This window comes from Ambystoma mexicanum, chromosome 1q, assembly GCF_040938575.1.
Source record: "Ambystoma mexicanum isolate Mex_15411 chromosome 1q, UKY_AmexF1_1, whole genome shotgun sequence".
In the NCBI taxonomy this organism is placed as follows: Eukaryota; Metazoa; Chordata; class Amphibia; order Caudata; family Ambystomatidae; genus Ambystoma; species Ambystoma mexicanum.
The window spans coordinates 804,100,162-804,120,364 of record NC_090922.1 but is presented as its reverse complement, the minus strand read 5'-3'; the positions used below and the strand labels follow the sequence as shown (position 1 = coordinate 804,120,364).

Below are 20,203 nucleotides of genomic sequence, written 5' to 3'. Positions count from 1 at the left end.
CAGCTCCAGTTCGGATGCAGCATTTGGTCAGGTAGTATTAAGGAACACCTCTCCACCCTGGGTCTACATTCAGTTGTAATCGCCCATACAGTATAGAGGAAAGGGGATGGTACGTAGGAGTAATTATAAGTTACTCACTGTAGTGACTAACATACTCCTAGTTTATAGTCCCCTTTCCTCTATACGTCTCACCATCCTCCCACTTAATAAAACTGGTGTCATTAGGTAATGGTAATATCGTCGACATGTCAAAGGGGACTGAGGAGTGGCACTGGTGGGCGGAGTCAGGGGAACGCATGCTCCCAGGGCCGTGCCCCTGTGCGCCTCTAAATTTAAAGGGGAAGAAGATTCTTTCTGGTGAAAAAGGTTCAGTCTCCCGTCCCTAGCGAGGGACGCCCATACAGTATGGAGGAAAGGGGACTATGGACTAGGAGTATGTTAGTAACTATGGTGAGTAACTTATACTTTTTGATGAAATGGGTGCTGTACTGCAGCGGAGGGTTCAGCCTGCGGTAGAAAAGCACAATGGTAGGAAAATTAAACCACTGCCACCACCCATTTTAAGTAGTGAGGATAACATAAAAATGTTACATGGGAATGTAGGATAAGGGGCTACTAGGTAAGCCCCCAGCAATCCAGATAAGATGGTGTGTGCTGGACCTACAAAGAGAAAAGCAAGTAAAGTCAATTTCACTTTACTATTCTTGGGAACAGTAGTTCACACAATAAAGGGTATTTAAACCTTGTGAGAAATCTAAAGTATTTCTTTGTGACACTGCACTGAAGGTGCTGTGTGTCGCCATACAAAAAGTAGATGCCTATGGAGTTTGTCAGACTCCAAAAACAGTGGAAAACACATAATCCAAATCGGGTCAAAACCTATGAGAGGGAGAAAAAGGTCCCACTCCCTCCAGGGTTAAAATTCAAAAGTCCAGCAAAAGAGCTGGGGGTGTCTAAGGTTGAAGGGAATTGGCACAGAAATGAGCATTCTCCCCAACAATTATATAATATATGTATTTATACACAAAGATATATAAAGCACTCTTTAAAATACAGTAATTAGCTTTAACATTAATCCCAATTTAGGATTCAATTAGATAATGTAACCATAAAGCAGGCGAGTTAGTCTTTCATATGATACGCATGTTCCAGCACTCAGAGGTGACGTCATTTGTAGTCAGTATAACATGTATATAGCATCACCTTTGCAACATTGACTTTTTCAATGAAGGAAAGGTTGGGGTGAGATCAGAACCGATTTATAGGTTATAAGAACAGTTAGATTCTCCCAAAGGGATGCAGGCAGTCAATTATCCCAGCATTAAAGTGTTCATCATTTAAGACCTGCAAGGGAACAAGCACTGCCAACGCCAATAGGTTCTGAAGGAGGCATTTAGGGTGCCAGGACAGCCATAGTCAATGGGGGACAAAGTCAAAGTTCTGATGCTCTTCTTATAAATATGTTCAAAAGAGAAATCACAGCAACTCAAGAGGAGTCACCTTTAGAAAGCACAAGCTGTAAGGACAATGCAGGTAAGTTGAGGTCAACTTAGTGTAGGGTTAAAGCGCGCACTCAAAGGTTGAAGCACCACAAATGGCAACAGGATAAAAGGCCCCAAGCCCCACAGTACCTTGAAAATGAAGAAAGTGTTTCAGCTGGTTGCCTTCATGATGCAATGCAGTAGACCCTTGTTCCTGGTCCTTGGTCGTGGTGACAAAAGGGAGGACATCTGGCCGGCTCCTGCGGCAGCACTAGAGAGAGGGGGACTCGGCGGCAATGGATTTCCGTCGATTCAGCAGCTCTTTGTGGTTTTGGCGCCTTTTTCTCAGCGCCAATTAAGAACGAAAAGCTCTGGGTTGGGATTTCCTTGCTCCCTCTGTCCTGGACTCCGGTGAGGGGACTCTGGACGCAGATTTCTTGCTTCTGTAGTGTCCTCAAGATGCCCATGAAGATCTGGCCATTATCGGACTTTGGAACACAATGCACTCAAAAGTGGTCGAGGTACCCCGGGTATTGGGCTTCTGGAGCCTTGGAAAGTCGCAGCAAGTCGGGGTTGTGCCTAAATAGTTTGTCTCAAGGCTAGTTGGTCCCACCAGCCTAAGGGAGGAAGTTGTCCTTTATGGGTCTTCCCTGTCGATTTGAAAACTGGATCAGCACAGATGCAGGGCTTCACCGGGCAGTTCGTAGTCCGGGAGGGTGCTGCTGGGAATTGCCGCAGAAATTAAAATTCTCCCTAACAATGCCCACTTAGTACCATTTTAACGTCTATACTGTCCGCGCTGCTTACTGATGCTCACTCGTCCCCCCCAAATTATGCACATACTTCACAGTACCAGCAACCATGGAAGCTATGGTTTTATAGTATCATTATGGGCTTCTGGAATGTTCTGTTTCTTCTATTCATTGTTCAAGTGTACTTACGGAAAAAGGAATGGTTTCTTGTTCCCACAACCTGCTGTGTGGAGTTTGAGCTAATTGTGTTTTTAAACATTTATTTTACACCTACAACTTGGTCTGCTCGTGAAAGCACCAGAATGCCAGTCCTATTGTTAGTTAGACCTATTCTTAACGGCTAGAAAAATAATCTGATACTCCATATGCTGCTAATGTATCGATCATGTTGCTTTTCTGATTAACCCTATTCTCCATTCCAGAATGCTGCAAAAACCAAGTCTGATGCAAACCAGACCTTCTCTGAAGCAATTGAGCTGGACAAAGAAGTTGAAGACATGATCAAGCAGCTTGAGGGTGCAGAGAAAGAACTGAAGAAGAAGCAGGTGGAGGCAGACCAGGATATGATGATGGCAGGGATGGTACGTAAACATGCTCTCATAGAAGGGGTGGGTGGTGTAATGATAGCTATCAAAAGATGAATTCCGGGTAGTGATGTGTGGGGTTGGTATGGTTCAAAATAAAAGTTGATGGGCACAGGCTAAAATAAGCTCTTATGTACGAGTCATCACCCATTAAGCATGAGCTACATCTATAGAGCAAGGAGAAAGTAATATGTATAATGTGCAGTAAATTGAAAAACATGAGATTTGTTTAAAGGTTTTATTTTTTCAGTTTTCCTTCCATTGACCACAAAATTGCTGGATGTTCATTTGATAAGAGTTGAGCCCTGACCGACTTTGAAGGTAACACCCTTTTCATTCACCTACCTTGCTCAGCTCATCAATTTTAGGGGAACTGGTCAGCCCTTATGGATAACAGTGCAGTGGACTTGTTTCCTGCGTTTTTAATGAAGCCCCATCAACTTATAGTGAAGTTCTGCAGGGGTACTTTGTATACATTTTTCTTCTGATACCTCTTTACCTTTTTTAATGTGCCTAGTGTTGAGATTTTTCTGAAGGCCCTGTGGTCTGGATCCTCCAGTATGTACATCTTCCTGTGTCAAGTTCTGCCTAATTCAAAGAAAGATGCAGTGGGGTGGTTCACATGTACAGTGCATACTCGGTGTTACCAAATGAGCGAGGTTCCACACACCTATATTTGTATAAACATTTCTGAAGCTTGTGGATCTGCTTAGAATCGGATGCTTTGCATAAGTCGACATTTAGTGGCTGGTGCAGAGTATTATATAACCTTGTTTTCTAATTCAAAAACGGGGTGTCGACTGGGCGTTCCCGCAATGCTATACCCACTGTTGTGTGTAGTGTACCCGTGGTCCTTCACGCATCTAGGTCATCAGATCTTTTTTTTTTCTCCGCCATGGGTTTGGTTGAACATACATAGTTGCTTTGAAGTTATTGTTGCACTCAAGATCGAGCAAAATACTAGATTACCTCGACATGGAAGATAGCTAGACAAAGTCTTCATGCCCATCAAGTTTTCTCCACCAACGAGCTGCTTGATTTTGGAAGATCGTGGTCGACTGTTTGACGTGTCCAGGCCTTTTTAGGCAATAAACTAGGGAGAGTGATTCCACTATAGTAAAAATCTCTTCATATATTTTCACTTGATTTAAAATAATGTCCATTTCCTCCAGCATTGACAATGGCTAAAGCTCCATTTAAGTTTTGCCCCTCCTGTAGCCGTAGGTTTCCCTGGAAGAATACAGTGTGTAATTACTGCCTTCCATGAGATCGGGAGAAGTGTTGAGTCTGTAAGCTCCTTCAAACATAGACGCTCAAAGATTGACGGTCTGAGCGCTGGACGGCCTACACGATGCAGGCTGGGGCATTCGTTGAACTTTCCGCTCTAGTGGAAACCATTGAGGCCGGACAGTCTGTTGCAAAAGTGAAACCAAGCAGGAACCTGATGAGGATCCCGTGGATTCCCAGAATGCAGGCACCAGGCCCAGCTATGAAGACCATTCCTGGCAACAAAAAGGCTGTAAATATAAAACATAAGCATGAGGCCCGTATGACATGGGCACCAGTTATTGACGCAGAGTAAAGCTAAGTAGGTTACTTGTACAAAAACTCTACTCCCCTTCCGACGCATGCACCACTAAAATCTGAAAATGCCCCCCCTCGAGTGGCTCACTCTCTTCTCAGGGTCCAAAATCAGCTAAGGCCCTGAAACGGTCTGTTTCAGTGCTTATTAAAAAAGGCACACAGAAAATAGTACATCACTATGATTCTAGAAGTGCTGAGGGGGCGGCGGGGGGCTCTTTTTCAGAAGCTCTAAAGGAGGAAAAGCAGGCTGCTCAAGTCTCAGAATCTGAGGAAGGGGCGGGTGACATTGTTGTCCCACTTCACTCTCCCACCTTCTGGACCAAGGAGAGATTTGAAAAGAAAATGTCAAATTTCCTCTTATGGATTTCCTAGAGAAACACTCCATTAAGAGGACACACATTGTTACAGAAGACACTGTACCACCAAAAAAGGCTAAACAACCACCTATACTATTGATAGATGATGACCTAATTGAAGTGGAGGATTACACTAATAAAGAGAAGGGCACATTGACTGAAGATCCAAATATTGAACCCGCAGACTTACCCTATACCTTCGCCGGAAGTTATTGACCAATTTTGTCATCTATCTCCAACAGATGATCACATCTTATATAATCTTTTTTTTTTAAATGCTGCTGAGCATTTTAAAATCGAGGCACACGAGTCAGACTAGGACAAAAGTTTTATTGAACTCCTCAACGAAAAAAGAAGCTAATAGGACAGTATATCCCCTATTGCAGTCAGTAGAAAGGATAACTACCTGCACTGGTTACTCCAGCTATCACTAGGGTAGTTAACCCCCATATAGAGAAGCTTAAAACTGCACCAGTGGATCATCTTTACATGAAAGGCCACCTTACGCCAGACTTGCTGGTAGTGTCTGCGACTTGTAAACTGTGTGGGCCACCTTTTTAACATCTTCAGTGTCGCCACTCGATAAGGAGAGCAAAACAATCTATTCTCTGTAGAAGAAGATGGCAACCTCAACAGCATGCCAAACTCACATCGCTAATTCCACTGCCATGATAGCCAGCTATGACAGGGCACAGTTGAATCAAATGGACAATCTGGTTGGGGATATCCAATGCTAAAGTCGCAAATGCTCAAGGTTCTACAAGAGGGCAAGTAATCTGCAAACAGTTATAAAAAAATGCCCTCGATTTGGTTGACTGCAGGCAGAATTGGTGCAGAAGAAACTATACTCAAAAGACATGCTTGGATGCGAGAATCTGCTTTCAGACCAGCAACACAGGGCATTCTCCTCAACAAGCCAGCTGAGCATAATATTCCTTTTGGAAAGGCTGTGGATGAAGGCCAACAGAGGACGTGACATTATAAAGACCTTGGGCCAGATTGCAGGTAAACCCTTTCAAAAGAGGGGTTTTCCAGTAATCAAGTTTTCCTTGGACATCAACTCAGTCTGCTTATACACAAAGCACAAGTACTTGGTTTCCAAACCAGAGGCAACAATGCACAACACAATCCGGCTTCCAGAGGCAGTTTAGGCGACTGGGGGTATAAGCTGTTGAAGTCGGTCCTCAAGAGAAGCGGCCTATGCTGCAAAGCAATGACGCCCTGGTTCATGTTCCCTCCCATGTTACCCCGGTAGGGGAAGCCCCGGTAGGGGGTCGAATAACAACGTACACCCACACATGGATGGTGTTGGGGAGAATTCTCATTTCTGTTGTTAAATCCCTTCAACCTTGGAGACCCCCAGCTCTTTTGCTGGACGTAAGGACTTTGAATCTTTATCCTGGAGTGAGTGAGACCTTTTTCTCACTCCCTCATGTATTTATCTGATTTGGACTCTGTTTCTTTTGGTTTTGGAGTCTGACAAACTCCATAGGCATCACCTTTTTGTATTGACACGCACCGCCTTCAGTGCAGGTTCACAGAGAAGTCCTTTGGATTTCTCTTACGGTTTAAATACCTTCTCTTGGGTAAGCTACTGTTCCCAAGAGTAGTGAAGTGAAATTGACTTTACTTACATTTGTAACTTTCTAGACCCACCACACACTATCTTCCAATAGGCGCTGGAGGAGTTACTTAGTATCCTCTTTGTCTAACTTCTCATATAACAAGTTTGTTACCCTTTCTACAATTAATGGCTGCTTACAGTGGTTTACTTTTAACTACCGTTATGTGTTTTTACCGCGGACGGCGTTCACAGCTGTCAAAATGGCCCTGGTCGTCTTTTTTTGCCATTTCTCGCCGGAAAGGTCCTTGAGATTTACTCGGCGCGCCAAACCAGGTTTGGTCCCTTTGATCGTTTTGTTTTTGACAGGATTCACGAGTGAAGCCCACCTCTGGCTTCAGTGTGTCTGGCAGGGGCAGGAAGTGAGGGAGGTGCCTGAAACTCGGTGTGCTTAATCCCCTTGGTTACAGGAATGCACCCAAAGGTGATTGGCCGGCTGGCTGTACGGCAAGGAGAGCCACCCTGCTGGTTGATTGACTGCTAGGCTGGAATGAATGGGAGAAATATGCATAAAAGGTGAGGCTTTTTGGCTTGGAAGGCAAAGTCGACCACTGGACAAAGGAAACTGAAGAAGGACTTGGAAGAGATGCCTGGTGCAACTCCTGGACAGTTGGTTTACCCTGTGAAGCCCTGCTGCTGTGCTGAAGCTCTGAATTTGCCTAGACTAGAGAAGCCCTGCAAGGACGACTTCTCCCCTTGAGTTGGTGGGACCAATCATCTCCAAAGTGAACTCGATTGGACATCCTCTCAAGGCTGGCTGTACTTCAACTGCTGCTGCTGCTGGAACCGAAGTGCCAGGGAGAGGAGGACCAGATTGGGTGCATCGCTTTTAAGTCGGACCTGAGCCCCCGCAAGATCCTCTGCACTCACAGGAAGCAGAACTGGCCAAGCTTGAGACACCTCAACAGAGTGCTGGACGCCAGATGCGAGCAAAGTCCAAAGTGGTAGCCTAGTACCGCGGTGGTGCCATTTGCTGAGTGCAGAGGAGCTGAAACTGCGAAGTGCCGCTGAATTGAAGTTTGTCTGTTACTGACCGTCCCATTGCAGTGCAGGAGTCCCCAGAAGTCGTCCTTGTCCCCACGAATGAGGCCCAGGAACAACGGGATCTGCGGAGCTTCACAGGAACAGAAGCCAGCTGGAACCATATCTTCTAACGAAATGTACTGTAAACTAAGGGGACTTACCTCTTGTTGTGTAGCCTTACTTGTTCTCAGTTGAGACTTGTCTTGGTTGCTTCTGTAGAGTTGCTTGCATCGTCTACCCCTCACAAGCCTCCCAGCTTGTGGCCCTTCATTGATTCTACTTTTTCTACAAAGACTTCCAAAACATTGTGCAAGACTTTTACTTACCTGCAAGAAGTGCTTCAGCTCACCTAGACATTTTCCCAATTGATATTGGCTGGCCTGGCTCCCTGAATTACTCCTCTTCCCTTTGACTGTGTTTGTTTACCTTCCTTCCAGGAAAGGGTTAACTTACTTTGCATTGGGCGTTTCAAAAGTACTTGCCTGCTTCAGAATATTTCTGACCTTTGGTGTTATCCCTTTTCTTTGACACTAATCTCAGTATTGCTCTAAATGTGCCAGTGATATATTAATGTCCAGTGTCCTAACTATTGAAGTCACCCGAGGGTGTAGGAAGTGTCTGTGTGCCATCCCAAATGGGTACTTGCTGATTTAGAGAAATTAAGAGTGTATTTCGAAGTGTATTTGTGTGTTACTATTATATTGCCCCTTCTGAAGAAGGCTTATTCAAACTGACTGTTAAGTAAATTAATAGTAATATCACAGAGGGGCAGTAATTCTCGGCGGTCCTTTCGAGGACTAGCCTGCGTCGCTCAAAACAATTTCGGCACGGGCAACTTCAACTCAAGTGAACCTGCTGCAAGCCCCACTTCTCCAGCATTGGATCTTTCATGGATTCACATGCTTAAAATATTCCCCGTCGTCAGACTGGGACCCCTCGGTACACATATATAGCCTTTTCCTATAGGAAAACTTCTGACACTTTTGTGTCCTATCTACATCCTTTTAGGACCCGCCTACGCATGCTCCGTAGGCCGTCCCAGTATAAGAGGCCCGCCCCCGCGGCTCCCCTTCAGATTTCAACCGTCTCCAAAGTAGTGGGATCTCCTCGCATAGTCTTACTATTTTGTACAAGGTTGTGTACCTGGAGTTAGCGTTCGAGGAAATTTTTCCTCCATGTCAGGAAAAGCGCTGTTCCGTCCGTGTGCGACGTGCGGCTTGAAAAAAGTTTACGAGGGGGACGGACATATGGATTGTATATACTGTCTCCACCCTCATCATTCGGCTGATAACTGCGACATATGCAAAGGGTTTTCTCAAAAGACCCTCAAAGACCGAAATCGACGGCTGGTGGCATGGCTGAATGATGGAGCGGGGGCATACCCCCCTTCGGAGGTAGGCTCCACACAATCGGCGAAAACATCACACTGCACTGCCTCGTCGGAACCACCGGCGAAGAAATCTCGACCGACTGAAAAAGTCTCATCTGGGAGTCATTCAGCTAGAGAATCCTCGTCGAAAAAATCGTCATCTTCATCAAAAAAGCATGACAAGGAAAGGCCGAAATCCTCCTCGGGCGATCACCATAGATCGACCACGAGTTGAGAGTCGAGTAAAGGCAGGCCAAGTGTGGAAAAGGCGGGACCGCCTAAACCACCTGCTAAGTCACCGTCGTCGACGGCGGTCCAGTCATCGGCCTCCACCCTGCCACTGACGCATGTGGTATCCACCGTCCCACCGACTGCGACAGTGGCCTCGTCAACGGAAATTCTACAGGAAGCCTGGAGGCCTGAAGTTTTTGATCCGATCCCCCCGAATACTTTACTGCAAGAACAGGCTGTGTCGTTGTCCTCGGGGGAGGACGAGAGCGGGAGAATAGCTGGCCCGGCAGACCTCGGGCTACGAGTGGTTGACAAGTCGTCGACGAGGGGATCCGGTATTCCGGTATCTGCCCCTCTTCTCAATCCTCAATCTGTTTTGTCGTTGGAGATTTTGTCCACGCTTCAGTCTTTGGTACAGTCGTTGGACCAGAGACGACCTCAGGTAAACCTGCCACAGTCAACCGTCGAGGAGCCGGGCCCGTCCCGTCCACCGACGCACTTACGCACGCCAATCTCAGCACCACTGGCACCCCAAGAGGAAGGAGAGCTGACAGATTCGGAGTCTGACAGGGGAGCCATGTCGGATATCTCATCATCCCCCTCCAGGGATCCAACCTGGGAGTCAGAGGTGGAGTTAGAAACCCCAAGAAGCCCAGCTCACCCGTCCCCTCCGGACGACATTGCATCATTCCATTCTATGATGGAGAAGGCGTGTAAGGAATTTGGTTTGTCCCAGGAAGAATAGAAAAAGTACTGGTTTTTGTTCGACCACATGGGTAAGAGGAGGTGGTCTGTGTTCTCAATACCAATACTAGACCATGTGTGGAAGGAGGGGTTGCAGACAATGCGTCACCCCTTTTCGGAGCCGGCAGTGAAAGGACGGCTTGAGAAAAAGTTTAAGGCTCCAGAGTCTACCCCCAAGTGTTTATCCTCCCAACCAACGCCAGAATCGGTGGTGGCAGCGGCGAGGAAGGCGAAGGCCCAGCACAAGTGCACGACTCCGCCTGAAAACGAAGCAAGACGCCAGGATGCCTTTGGCAAAAAAGTGCTATCCGTGGGAGCAACCACAGTAAAGGCCGCAAACTCTCTGGCTTTTGTAGCCAGATACGACAGAGAAATGTGGCACAGGCTAGCGTCGTTGCTGGGCCATCTTCCGGAAGAGCATAGGAAGGCAGCGATGTTACTTGTCCGAGAGGGTGAGGAAGCCTCCAATCACGCAATAAACATTGCGGTTGACCTCGCTGAGTCCGGCTTCAAGCAAGTCAATAATGGGGTCGTATTACAAAGACAGTCATGGCTTAAGTGTACCTACTTCAGACCAGAGGTACAATACAAAGTATTAGATATGCCCTTTGAGGGAGACCTTCTATTCGGAGAGAAGGTAGACGAGGCCCTAAAGGGAAGAGGACTCGGACACGGCACGTTCATTGGGTGCCCTCCAGAGTGGCCGAAGCTACAAGTCTTTTCGTCCCTTTAGAGGGGCTTCAGGTAATTCAGATTCTCTGCGTCTGGAGACAGATCCTTTGGTAGGTCGGCTTACACCTCCCAGGGATACAGGCGTGCTTCCCAAACTGCAAACCGACGCCGGAACTTCCAGACATCCAGGAAGAGACCATCCTATCCGTCGTCGTCGAGAGACAAGCAAAATAAAGATCAGCAATGACGGACAACACACCGCTCTGGGGGGAAGAGTATCAGCATATGTCGACGAATGGGAACGAATAACGACGGATCAATGGGTGCTGGACACTATAAGGAACGGGCACTCTCTACAATTCAAGCACAGCCCTCCGCACATTCCACCTGCATTCACCGCTCATTCCCATCTGAGGATACTGCAACAAGAGGTAACACTCATGTTAGCAAAGGGCGTGATAGAATTAGTTCCAACATCACAGAAAGGTCAAGGAGTCTACTCAAGATACTTCGTCGTAAAAAAGCCGAAGGGCAAATGGCGTCCCATTTTAGACTTACGCGATCTCAACAAGTCTTTAAAGAGCCTGAAATGCAAAATGCTCACGCTGCAAGAAGTGATCCGCGCCGTCCAAGAAGGGGATTTTCTAGCGTCCCTTGATTTACAGGAAGCGTACTTCCATATTCCAATGTGTCGGAAACACAGGAAATTCCTGAGATTTGTAATAGGGCGGACTCACTACCAGTTCACGGTTCTTACCTTTGGGCTCAAGACCTCCCCCAGAACGTTCACGAAATGCCTGGCCCCAGTAGCGGCCTGGCTAAGGAAGCAAGGCCACCACGTATACCCATACCGCGACGACTGGCTGGTAAGGGGATCCTCCCCAGCGTCGACCAACACAAGTTTGCAAGCCACCATGCAGCTTCTACAACAGCTGGGATTTGCCATAAACTTCGAAAAATCCTCCCTGCGGCCATTGAGAACGTTGGTGTTCCTGGGGGCACAGTTCGAGACCCAGTTGGGGCTAGTGAGGCCTTCTCTCGACAGAACCTCAAAACTCAATCAGCTGGCGAGCCGACTACGACAAACCTCCAGGCTCTCAGTGAGGAAATACGTTTCGGTCCTAGGAGCCATGGCATCCTGCATCCATCTGGTGGCAAACTGTCACCTATTCATGAGGCCAGTCCAGGAATTCCTCGCGGACCGATGGACACAGGCCCAAGGATCGTGGTCAGACAAGCTGCTTCGGACCCTTCGGTGGTGGCAGAGTTTCCACAATCTGAACAACGGTGTACCCCTACAGGAACCGGAGTTTCAGCGAACCATAGTCACGGATGCGTCCCTAACCGGATGGGGAGCTCACATGGGTAATCTCCAAACGCAAGGTCGCTGGTCTCCAACGGAGTCACTCCTACACATAAACGTGTTAGAGCTCAGAGCAGTACGATGGGCCTTGAAGGCATTCCTCCCACACATCAAGAGATCGCGAGTACTAGTACTGACCGACAATACAACGGCCATGTTTTATTTGAGAAAACAAGGAGGGACGCGATCAAGAACTCTTTCCATAGAGGCCCAGAAAACATGGCATTGGGCATCAAAGCACGAGATTTCCATCGTGGCTCACCATCTCCCAGGAGTGAGGAATTCGCAAGCAGATTCCCTCAGCAGAAGGATGGCCCAGATACACGAATGGGAAATGGACACAGTTCAGCTGATGACAGTGTTCGAGAAATGGGGTCACCCCCCTCTGGACGCTTTCGCAACCAAGGACAACAAGAAATGCGAGCAATTCGCAAGCAGATGGCCTCAGGAGGGTTCCACGGGGGAGGCATTCTCCTTCCCATGGACGGACATGTTTCTTTATGCTTTTCCTCCGTTCCCCCTCATACTGAGGACAGTACAGTGGATACGCAGATACAGTTGCCGGGTAATTCTAGTGGCACTGTACTGGCCGCGGCAACCGTGGTTCTCCGACCTGCTTCACCTGTCGCTGGAACATCCAATACTGTTTCTGAGAGTCCCGAACCTACTATCCCGGGACAAAGGCACGGTGTGGCATCACGACCCGGACAGTCTCAACCTTGCAGCCTGGCTCCTGACTTTTCGGAGTTCGGTGCTTTAGACGTTTCGGAGGATTGTCAAAAAATTCTGCAGGCGGCTCGAGCCCCTTCTACCAACAAATCTTACACCTATAAGTGGCGGAGTTTCTGCGAATGGTGTCGAGGACAGCAAGGCCTACAACCGTTGACGGTGACGCCGGAACAAGTTCTACCTTACCTGCTTCTCTTGGCGGAGAGGGGTCTATCCTTCACATCGATAAAGGTGCACCTGGCGGCCATCTCAAGGTTCACGAGGAAGAGACAGTCGTCTCCTCTATTCAGCGACAGACTTGTGAAACACTTCATGAGGGGTTTATTTCGAACTTTTCCCCCGGTAAAACGTTTCCCTCCAACTTGAGTCTCAACACAGTGTTGGCAGGCTTAATTAAACCGCCCTTATCGTGGAAGTTGGCATTCTTAATTGCTATCACATCAGCTAGGAGAATCTCGGAACTGCAAGCGCTGGTCGTAGACCCGCCATACTTAAGATTCTTTAAGGACAAGGTGGTCCTGGCAACTAATCCTACGTTCGTCCCAAAAGTTCCGACAGTGTATCACAAACACTCGTCCATTGTTCTCCCTACTTTCTTCGCGACCCCATCATCGGCAGCAGAAAAAGCTCTTCATACCTTGGACGTTAAGAGGGCTCTGAAATTTTACCTACATCGTACACAGGAACTCAGGTCTACTCGACAACTGTTCATCGCATATGGTCTGTCGACGAGGGGAAAAGCAATCTCTAAACAAGGATTGGCTCGATGGGTCTCATCGACGATTGCGTTTTGCCACTCCAAGGCCGTAAGGCCGCTGCAAGGGCACCCTAGAGCCCATTCTACAAGATCAACGTCCTCCTCAGCAGCATTATGGGCAGGAATTCCGCTAACACATATGCCAGGCTGCGGCATGGGCACTGCCCCACACGTTTACCCGCCACTACTGCCTTGCCAGGCAGCATGCGGACGAGGTGCAGATGGGAAGAGCAGTCCTGCGCCATCTGTTTCAGTAAGGTAAGCTCCACACTGTGGAGAGTCTGTTTTTCTACCTTTTGATGACATTATACTTTGTGGGTAAGGTTATATGAGTGAACCTATTCCTGGTGTACATATGCATTGTGTATTATGGTGAGGGTATATTACATTACATTCTCACTGCCATTTTCAGGTGTTACTGCGATACAATCTATTCTAAGCATGTGAATCCATGAAAGATCCAATGCTGGAGAAGGGAATAGTTTCTTACCTGTAACTCCATTTCTCCAGCATTGGTATCTTTCATGGATTCACATGCGCCCGCCAGCCTCCCCGGAATGCCATGTATTTGCTTGATAAGTTTAACCCTTCCTACTTTGGAGGGGGCGAAATCTGAAGGGGAGCCGCGGGGGCGGCCCTCTTATTCTGGGACGGCCTACGGAGCATGCATAGGCGGGTCCTAAAAGGACGTAGATAGGACACAAGTGTCAGAAGTTTTCCTATAGGAAAAGGCTATATATGTGTACCGAGGGGTCCCAGTCTGACGACGGGAAATATTCTAAGCATGTGAATCCATGAAAGATACCAATGCTGGAGAAATGGAGTTACAGGTAAACTATTCCCTTACTACCCCCAGAGGGGTCAGAAGCGCGGAAAGAATAGAGGCAGAGGATCCAATTCCAGAGGAATGTCAACCTCTGGTCAGAAATGACCACTAAGTCCAGGTCCCCTCCCATGTCTCCCCAGTCGGGGGGCGATTAACATCTTTCCTCAAGGCATGGGAGGGGACAACTTCAGACCAGTGGGTCTTAAAGACGGTCGCCCATGGTTACTGCGTGGAATTCGCACGACCTCCACAGTTCAGACTGCCGAAACATTGACGCCTTTCACCGGAACATCTGCAGATCCTGATCCAAGAGGTGGAAGCGCTGCTTGGGGAAAGGACGCCATAGAAGACGTCCAGATTCTTCAGGTAAACGAGGGTATCTATTCAGTGTACTTCCTTGTACCCAAAAAGCATCTCACCATGCGTCCTGTTCTAGACCTGCGCCCAGCGAACAAGTTCCATAAAGCCCCAGAAGTTTCGCATGGTAACACTGCAAGAGGTGATCCCATTGCTAAAACAGGGGGACTTCATGACAACATTGGATATGAAAGATGCATACTTTCATATTTCAATGCTGCCAGCGCACAGAAAATTCCTAAGGTCCGTGATTCAGGACAAACACTACCAGTTCAAGGTACTCCCCTTCGCCATAGCCTCGGCGCCAAGGGTGTTTACCAAGGTCGTGGCAGCGGCACACCTGTGCAGACTTTCAGTTCCAGTTTAGCCTTACCTCGGCGATTGGCTCATCACGGGGGACTCCTTCGACGTTTGTTTTTCGAACACCCAAAAAACAGTAGACCTACTGTTCAGCCTGGGATTTTCTATCAACGGAAAGAAATCCAGCTTAGTCCCCAGCCAAGTAAAACAGTTCCTGGGGGCTCTAATTCGTATGGAAGACGGTCTAGTCTTCCCTTCCAGCGAAAGGTTCAGAACATGCTCTCTCAGGTTCCTCAGTATGTAGCCAGTTGAGAGGTGACGGTACGCAAAGCTATGCGTTTGCTAGGGATGATGGCCTCATGCATGTACTTGGTTCCCCACGCGCGGCTGCGCATGCGTCCCATGCAAGAGTGGCTCAACAGCCAGTGCTTTCAGGCCAGCGGACAATGGGAAGATCTGTTAGTTGTCTCGCCAGCCCTCGTTCTCTCTCTGCAGTGGTGGTCGAGGGAGAACCTCTTGAAGGGGAAAACCTTCACCACCCCTGCAGTGGAAGCCACTCTCACGACAGACTCATCTCTCACGGGGTTGGGGGCTCACCTGCTTCAACAGACAGCGCACGGAGTGTGGTCCCCTCAGGTAGCGTCCAACCATATAAACCTACTGGAGCTACTAGCAGTGTTCAAAGCATTGAACGCCTTTCAGGAGCAACTGCAAGGGAAGACAGTGCTGGTCCTAACTGACAGCTCAACAGCAATGTATTACCTGAACAAACGGGGGCACTCACACTCCAGGGCTATCAAAGCTGTCCCAAAGCATCTGGATATGGGCTCTCAAACGCAAGATGTTCCTGATATCCCAACATGTTGCAGGGGAACTCCATCTTCTGGCAGACGTACTCGGCAGAGATTTTCCTCTGCCAGGAGAGTACGAATGGCGACTGCACGAAGACATTGTATCCAACGTCTTCGCAGAATGGGGGTTTCCAGAGATCGACCTGTTAGCTACTCAGGAGAACGCCCAATGCCAAGATTATGCCTCCAGGTACCCCCAGAACCGATCCAAGGGGAACAGTCTCTGGATAACTTTGTCGGGGAAATTAGTCTACGCTTCCTCCCCTCCCTTGATGCCCCCTGCCCCACCCCCGACTCCACTTCTGAACAAGATAGTACACAAGATGCACCAGGAACCAGTCACCATGATTCTCGTGGCTCCCATGTGGGCCCGTCAACCTTGGTTTGCGCACCTGATGGAAATGTCCCTCTCCCCACCAGTCAAGCTGCCCTGCCCATACAACATGTCTCAGGACAGGGGGGAGACTCTGCACCCATGCCCACAAACTCTGAATTTAGCAGACTTGCTCCTGAGGTCATAGAGTTTGGACATCTGCAACTCCCTCAAAGATGCATGTACATACTGAGGGAGGCAAGAAAGCCTAACACACGTTATTGCTATGCCAGCAAATGGAAACATTTTGTCATCTGGTGCAGTTCCAAAGGCGTCAATCCCAACGATTGCTTGCCTTCACACATTGTGTCATATCTAACCCATCTGTTGGACTCTGGGTTGGTCTTCAATTCCTTAAAGGTTCACCTAGCGGCGTTGTCAGCCTACACCACGTCACAGCAGAAGGTGTCGTGGTGGAAAATACCTGTGATTAAAGCCTTTATGGAAGGGGTTAAAAGAATGTGCCCCCCCATCACTCACCCAGCCCCTGGGATCGGATCTAAATGTGGTTTTAACTAGGCTCATGGGACCCCCTTTTGAGCCTATGCATAAAGCTAGTCTGAAAAGACCTGGACCTGACTTACAAGACAGCCTTTCTAGGAACTATCACTTCTATCAGAAGAGTTAGCGAACTACAGGCCCTCTCGGTTTTGGACCCCTTTGTTACAGTCCACAAAGATAAGGTAGTTCTGGGCACACATCCCAGATTTGCGCCGAAATGTATTTGGAAGTTCCATGTGAACCAGTCAATCGAACTACCCCCATTCTTCCAGAGACCTACTAACATGGCCGAAAGAAGCCTTCACACACTAGATGTGCGCAGGGCAGTCATGTTCTACATGGATAGAACTAAACCACTGAGGAAAACTAAACAATTCTTTGTTTCAGTGGTAGCTGGTAGAGAAGGAGACCCTGTCTCTAAATCAGCAATATCAAGGTGGATTGTCAAATGCATCACACTGTTACGCTCTTGCAAAGAGTGAACTGCCCTTCAAGCCTAGAGCACATTCTACTCGAGGCAGTGGGGCAGCCATAGCATTCATTGCAAATGTTCCCCTAGAGTCCATTTACAAAGCGGCAACCTGGAGTTCTGTACACGCCTTTACAAAACACTATTGCCTAGACACTCATTCTAGGTCTGATTCTCAGGTGGGACAAGCAGTACTAAGACATCTTTTTTTCTACTGTTCTTTCTCACAACCCACCGCCAACTCCGGGTACTGCTCGCTAGTCTATGCACAGCATGGGATTCTAAGCAGATTAACACGCATCAGAAGACATGCATTACTTACCGTAAAAGCATTTCTGATGATTGTATCTGCTTAGATTCACATGCGCCCTCCCTGCCTCCCCGCTAGGGGTGGAAGGAACATAGACTTCTTACTACTTTCTCTCTTCATGTACTCACTCACTATAGCCTTGGGCTCCCTCGTGGAAGAAAAAATACAATCGGAGGGACCTCGGCGCGTGAGGGATTTTGGGTACTACACACGTCACGATAGGGATAGTGTTTCAGACACGCCTATGCCAACATCCCCTTTCGGTTCCCGAAAGACAAGATGCAATACTCCGCGGTTACCACTGGATGTCGGACCATATGCACAGCATGTGAATCTAAGCAGATACAATCATCAGAAATGCGTTTACGGTAAGTAATGCATGTCATTTGGATACTTGTCACTGTGAATCTCTGTGTAAAAACCCTACTGCTCACATTGACCCCTCTTGAGATAAGCCTGGCTGCTCAGCCACACTACCAACCTGTGTAGTACAGACTTATACCAAAGGTTGGGTTTCTATTGCCAGGAGGTCAAGGTTGTTGTAGTGCACCCAAACGGTACTGCACCAAATCTTGCCTAACAGCGCGTTTTTACCACAGGCTGAATCCTCGGCTGCAGTATTATTTTTTTCGCTATTTGTTTGTGAGGTCTTTCTTGGGTTTTACTCACCCACCAAACCTAGTTTGGTCCATTTTTTTTGTCTTTGGCGGACTTGAGTGCTGAAACCCGCCTCTGGCTCCAGCGTGTCTGGCAGGACAGGAAGCGAGGGAGGTTCCCGAAATCTCCTGTGCTTAGTCTCCTTGGTTACAGGAATGCACCCAAAGGTGATCCTCCCTGCTGTGAGTGACAGCTAGGCTGCGAATGAATGAGTGCAAGCTGCATTAAAGGCGAAGTCTCTTGGAGAGAAGGCAGAGTTGACCACTGGGCGAAGGAACCGAAGAAGAAACGAAGAAAAGCTTGCTGCACACTCCTGGACCATTGGTTTGCCAGGTGAAGCCCTGCTGAAGCTTCAATTTTCGTATCGACCAGAGAAGCCCGGAACGGACCATTTCTTCCCTTGGGTTGGTCGGACCAACTGTCCCCAAGACGGACTTGACTGGAACCCCTCTCCCTGCAGGCTGTACTTCTTTGCTGCGGCTGGAACCTAATGCCAGGGGACATGAACACCAGGAACGAGTGCTTTGTCTTTAAGCCGGACCCGAGCTCCATGAAGATCCTGAGGACCCTCCGGAAGCAGGGTGACTCATGCCTGAACCACCTCAACATAGTGCCGGACCCCAGAAGTTAGGGGAGCCCACAAGGTGTCCAAGAACCACAGTGGTGATATTTTCTGGCAGCTGAAACCGCAAAGTGCTGCTGACCTAGAGTAAGCACATTGCCGCCGCCGACCTTCGAACTGCAGTGCAGGAGTCCTAAAGAGTCCTCCCTCTTATCCCCACGACTGAGGCCCAGGAACTGCAGGACTGCAATCAAAACAGAAGCCAGCTGGATCCTTTTCTCCAGCCCGAAGGTACTGTCTAACTAAGGGTACTTACCTCTTGTTGCCTGTGGGTTGCTTGTTCTGACTGGAGGCTTACAGTAACTGCTTTTTGCAGAGTTGCTTGCAGCCCAACAGTGATTCTTTCCTGCAAACTCTCTATATAACATTGTGCAAGACTTTTGTGCTATCCTCAAGAAGTGCCTCAGCACCCCTAGATGTCCAATTGACATTGGCTGTCCTGGCTCCCTGCAGACGCTTCTGACCCTTTGACTATTGTGTTTCTGTCCCTCATAAGTCATATGTTACTTTTATTGCTGGGAAAAGGCTAACCTATACTTCATTGGGGGATTGTAAAGTACCCAACTGTTCAGAGAACGTGTTAATCTTTGTTTCCTTTCCTAACCTTTTTTCCTTTTTCCACCACCTCAGTATTGCATTAAGTGTTAAAATTACATATTAATGTCAACCGTGTCCTAGCTATTGAAGTCACCTCAGGGGGTGGGTGTGTGTGTGTGTGTGTGTGTGTGTGAGAGACACATCCCAAGAGGGATCTACTTACTTAAATGAAGGTGTGTGTATTTATTGTTGCATATTGCCCTTTCTAAAGAAGGCTTATTTTAAAAATGACTGTTAAATTAATAATTGTTTTAATAAGAAAACTTGAGTGTAAGTTATTTGAATACTTGTCCCTGTGAATCTCTGTTGCATCTCTACAGCTCACATTGACCCCTCTTGAGATAAGCCTGGCTGCTCAGTCACTCTACCAACTTGTGTAGCACAGGCCGATACCAAAGGTTGGGTTACCTATTTCCAAGAGGACAAGGCTGGTGTAGTCTCCCACAGGGTTACAACATACAGTCTTGCCTAACAGGAGGGATTGACGTCAGACAAGTGGGTCTTGTCCAGTGTGGAAAAGGGGTATTGTTTGGAATTAATCAGAAAACTGCGCAATTAGCCCCCAAGGAACAAAAGAATGATGCCAGTAGAACTACGGCTTCTACAATCGGAGAACCAAGCATTGCTCAAAAAAGGAGCAATATAGTAAGTCCCGCAGTTGCAGGTAAACTGGGGTATTCATTCTCTGTACTTCCTTGTTCCAAAGAAAGACAAAACAATGAAGCCAGTGCTTAATCTAAGACCAGCAAACAAATATGTAAAGCCACATAGGTTCGGAATTGCAACATTACAAGAAGTCATTCCCCTATCGCATTTGTGTAACGCCCAAGCCCGAATGTATCAGCGTTAGTACAGTAGAAGAATACGAGTGCAGAAATGGGCAATAGTCCTATATGTGGGAAAGGCATTAGTCATATTTGTTGAATAGCCAGGTTTTCACAAGGTTGGGTAGGAATGATCATTTCTGATGTTAGGGGGGTAGAGAGTTCCAAAGATAGGGTGCTGTGACACAAAAGCTTACACCACCTGCTCTGTTGCTTTTGTATTGTGGAGTGAGCAGGGTGAGACAGGTGG

General features: G+C 47.8%; 1 protein-coding gene across 1 annotated transcript in view; it reads left to right on the top strand.

Annotated features, from left to right (window-relative positions):
• The window catches only part of LAMC1 (laminin subunit gamma 1), a 922,342-nt gene that overhangs the window by 880,944 nt on the left and 21,195 nt on the right, over positions 1-20,203 (top strand). Inside the window, exon 26 of the mRNA XM_069641408.1 lies at positions 2,656-2,814. Coding sequence (XP_069497509.1) covers positions 2,656-2,814 — 159 coding nt within the window. The remainder of the gene's footprint in view (positions 1-2,655; positions 2,815-20,203) is intronic.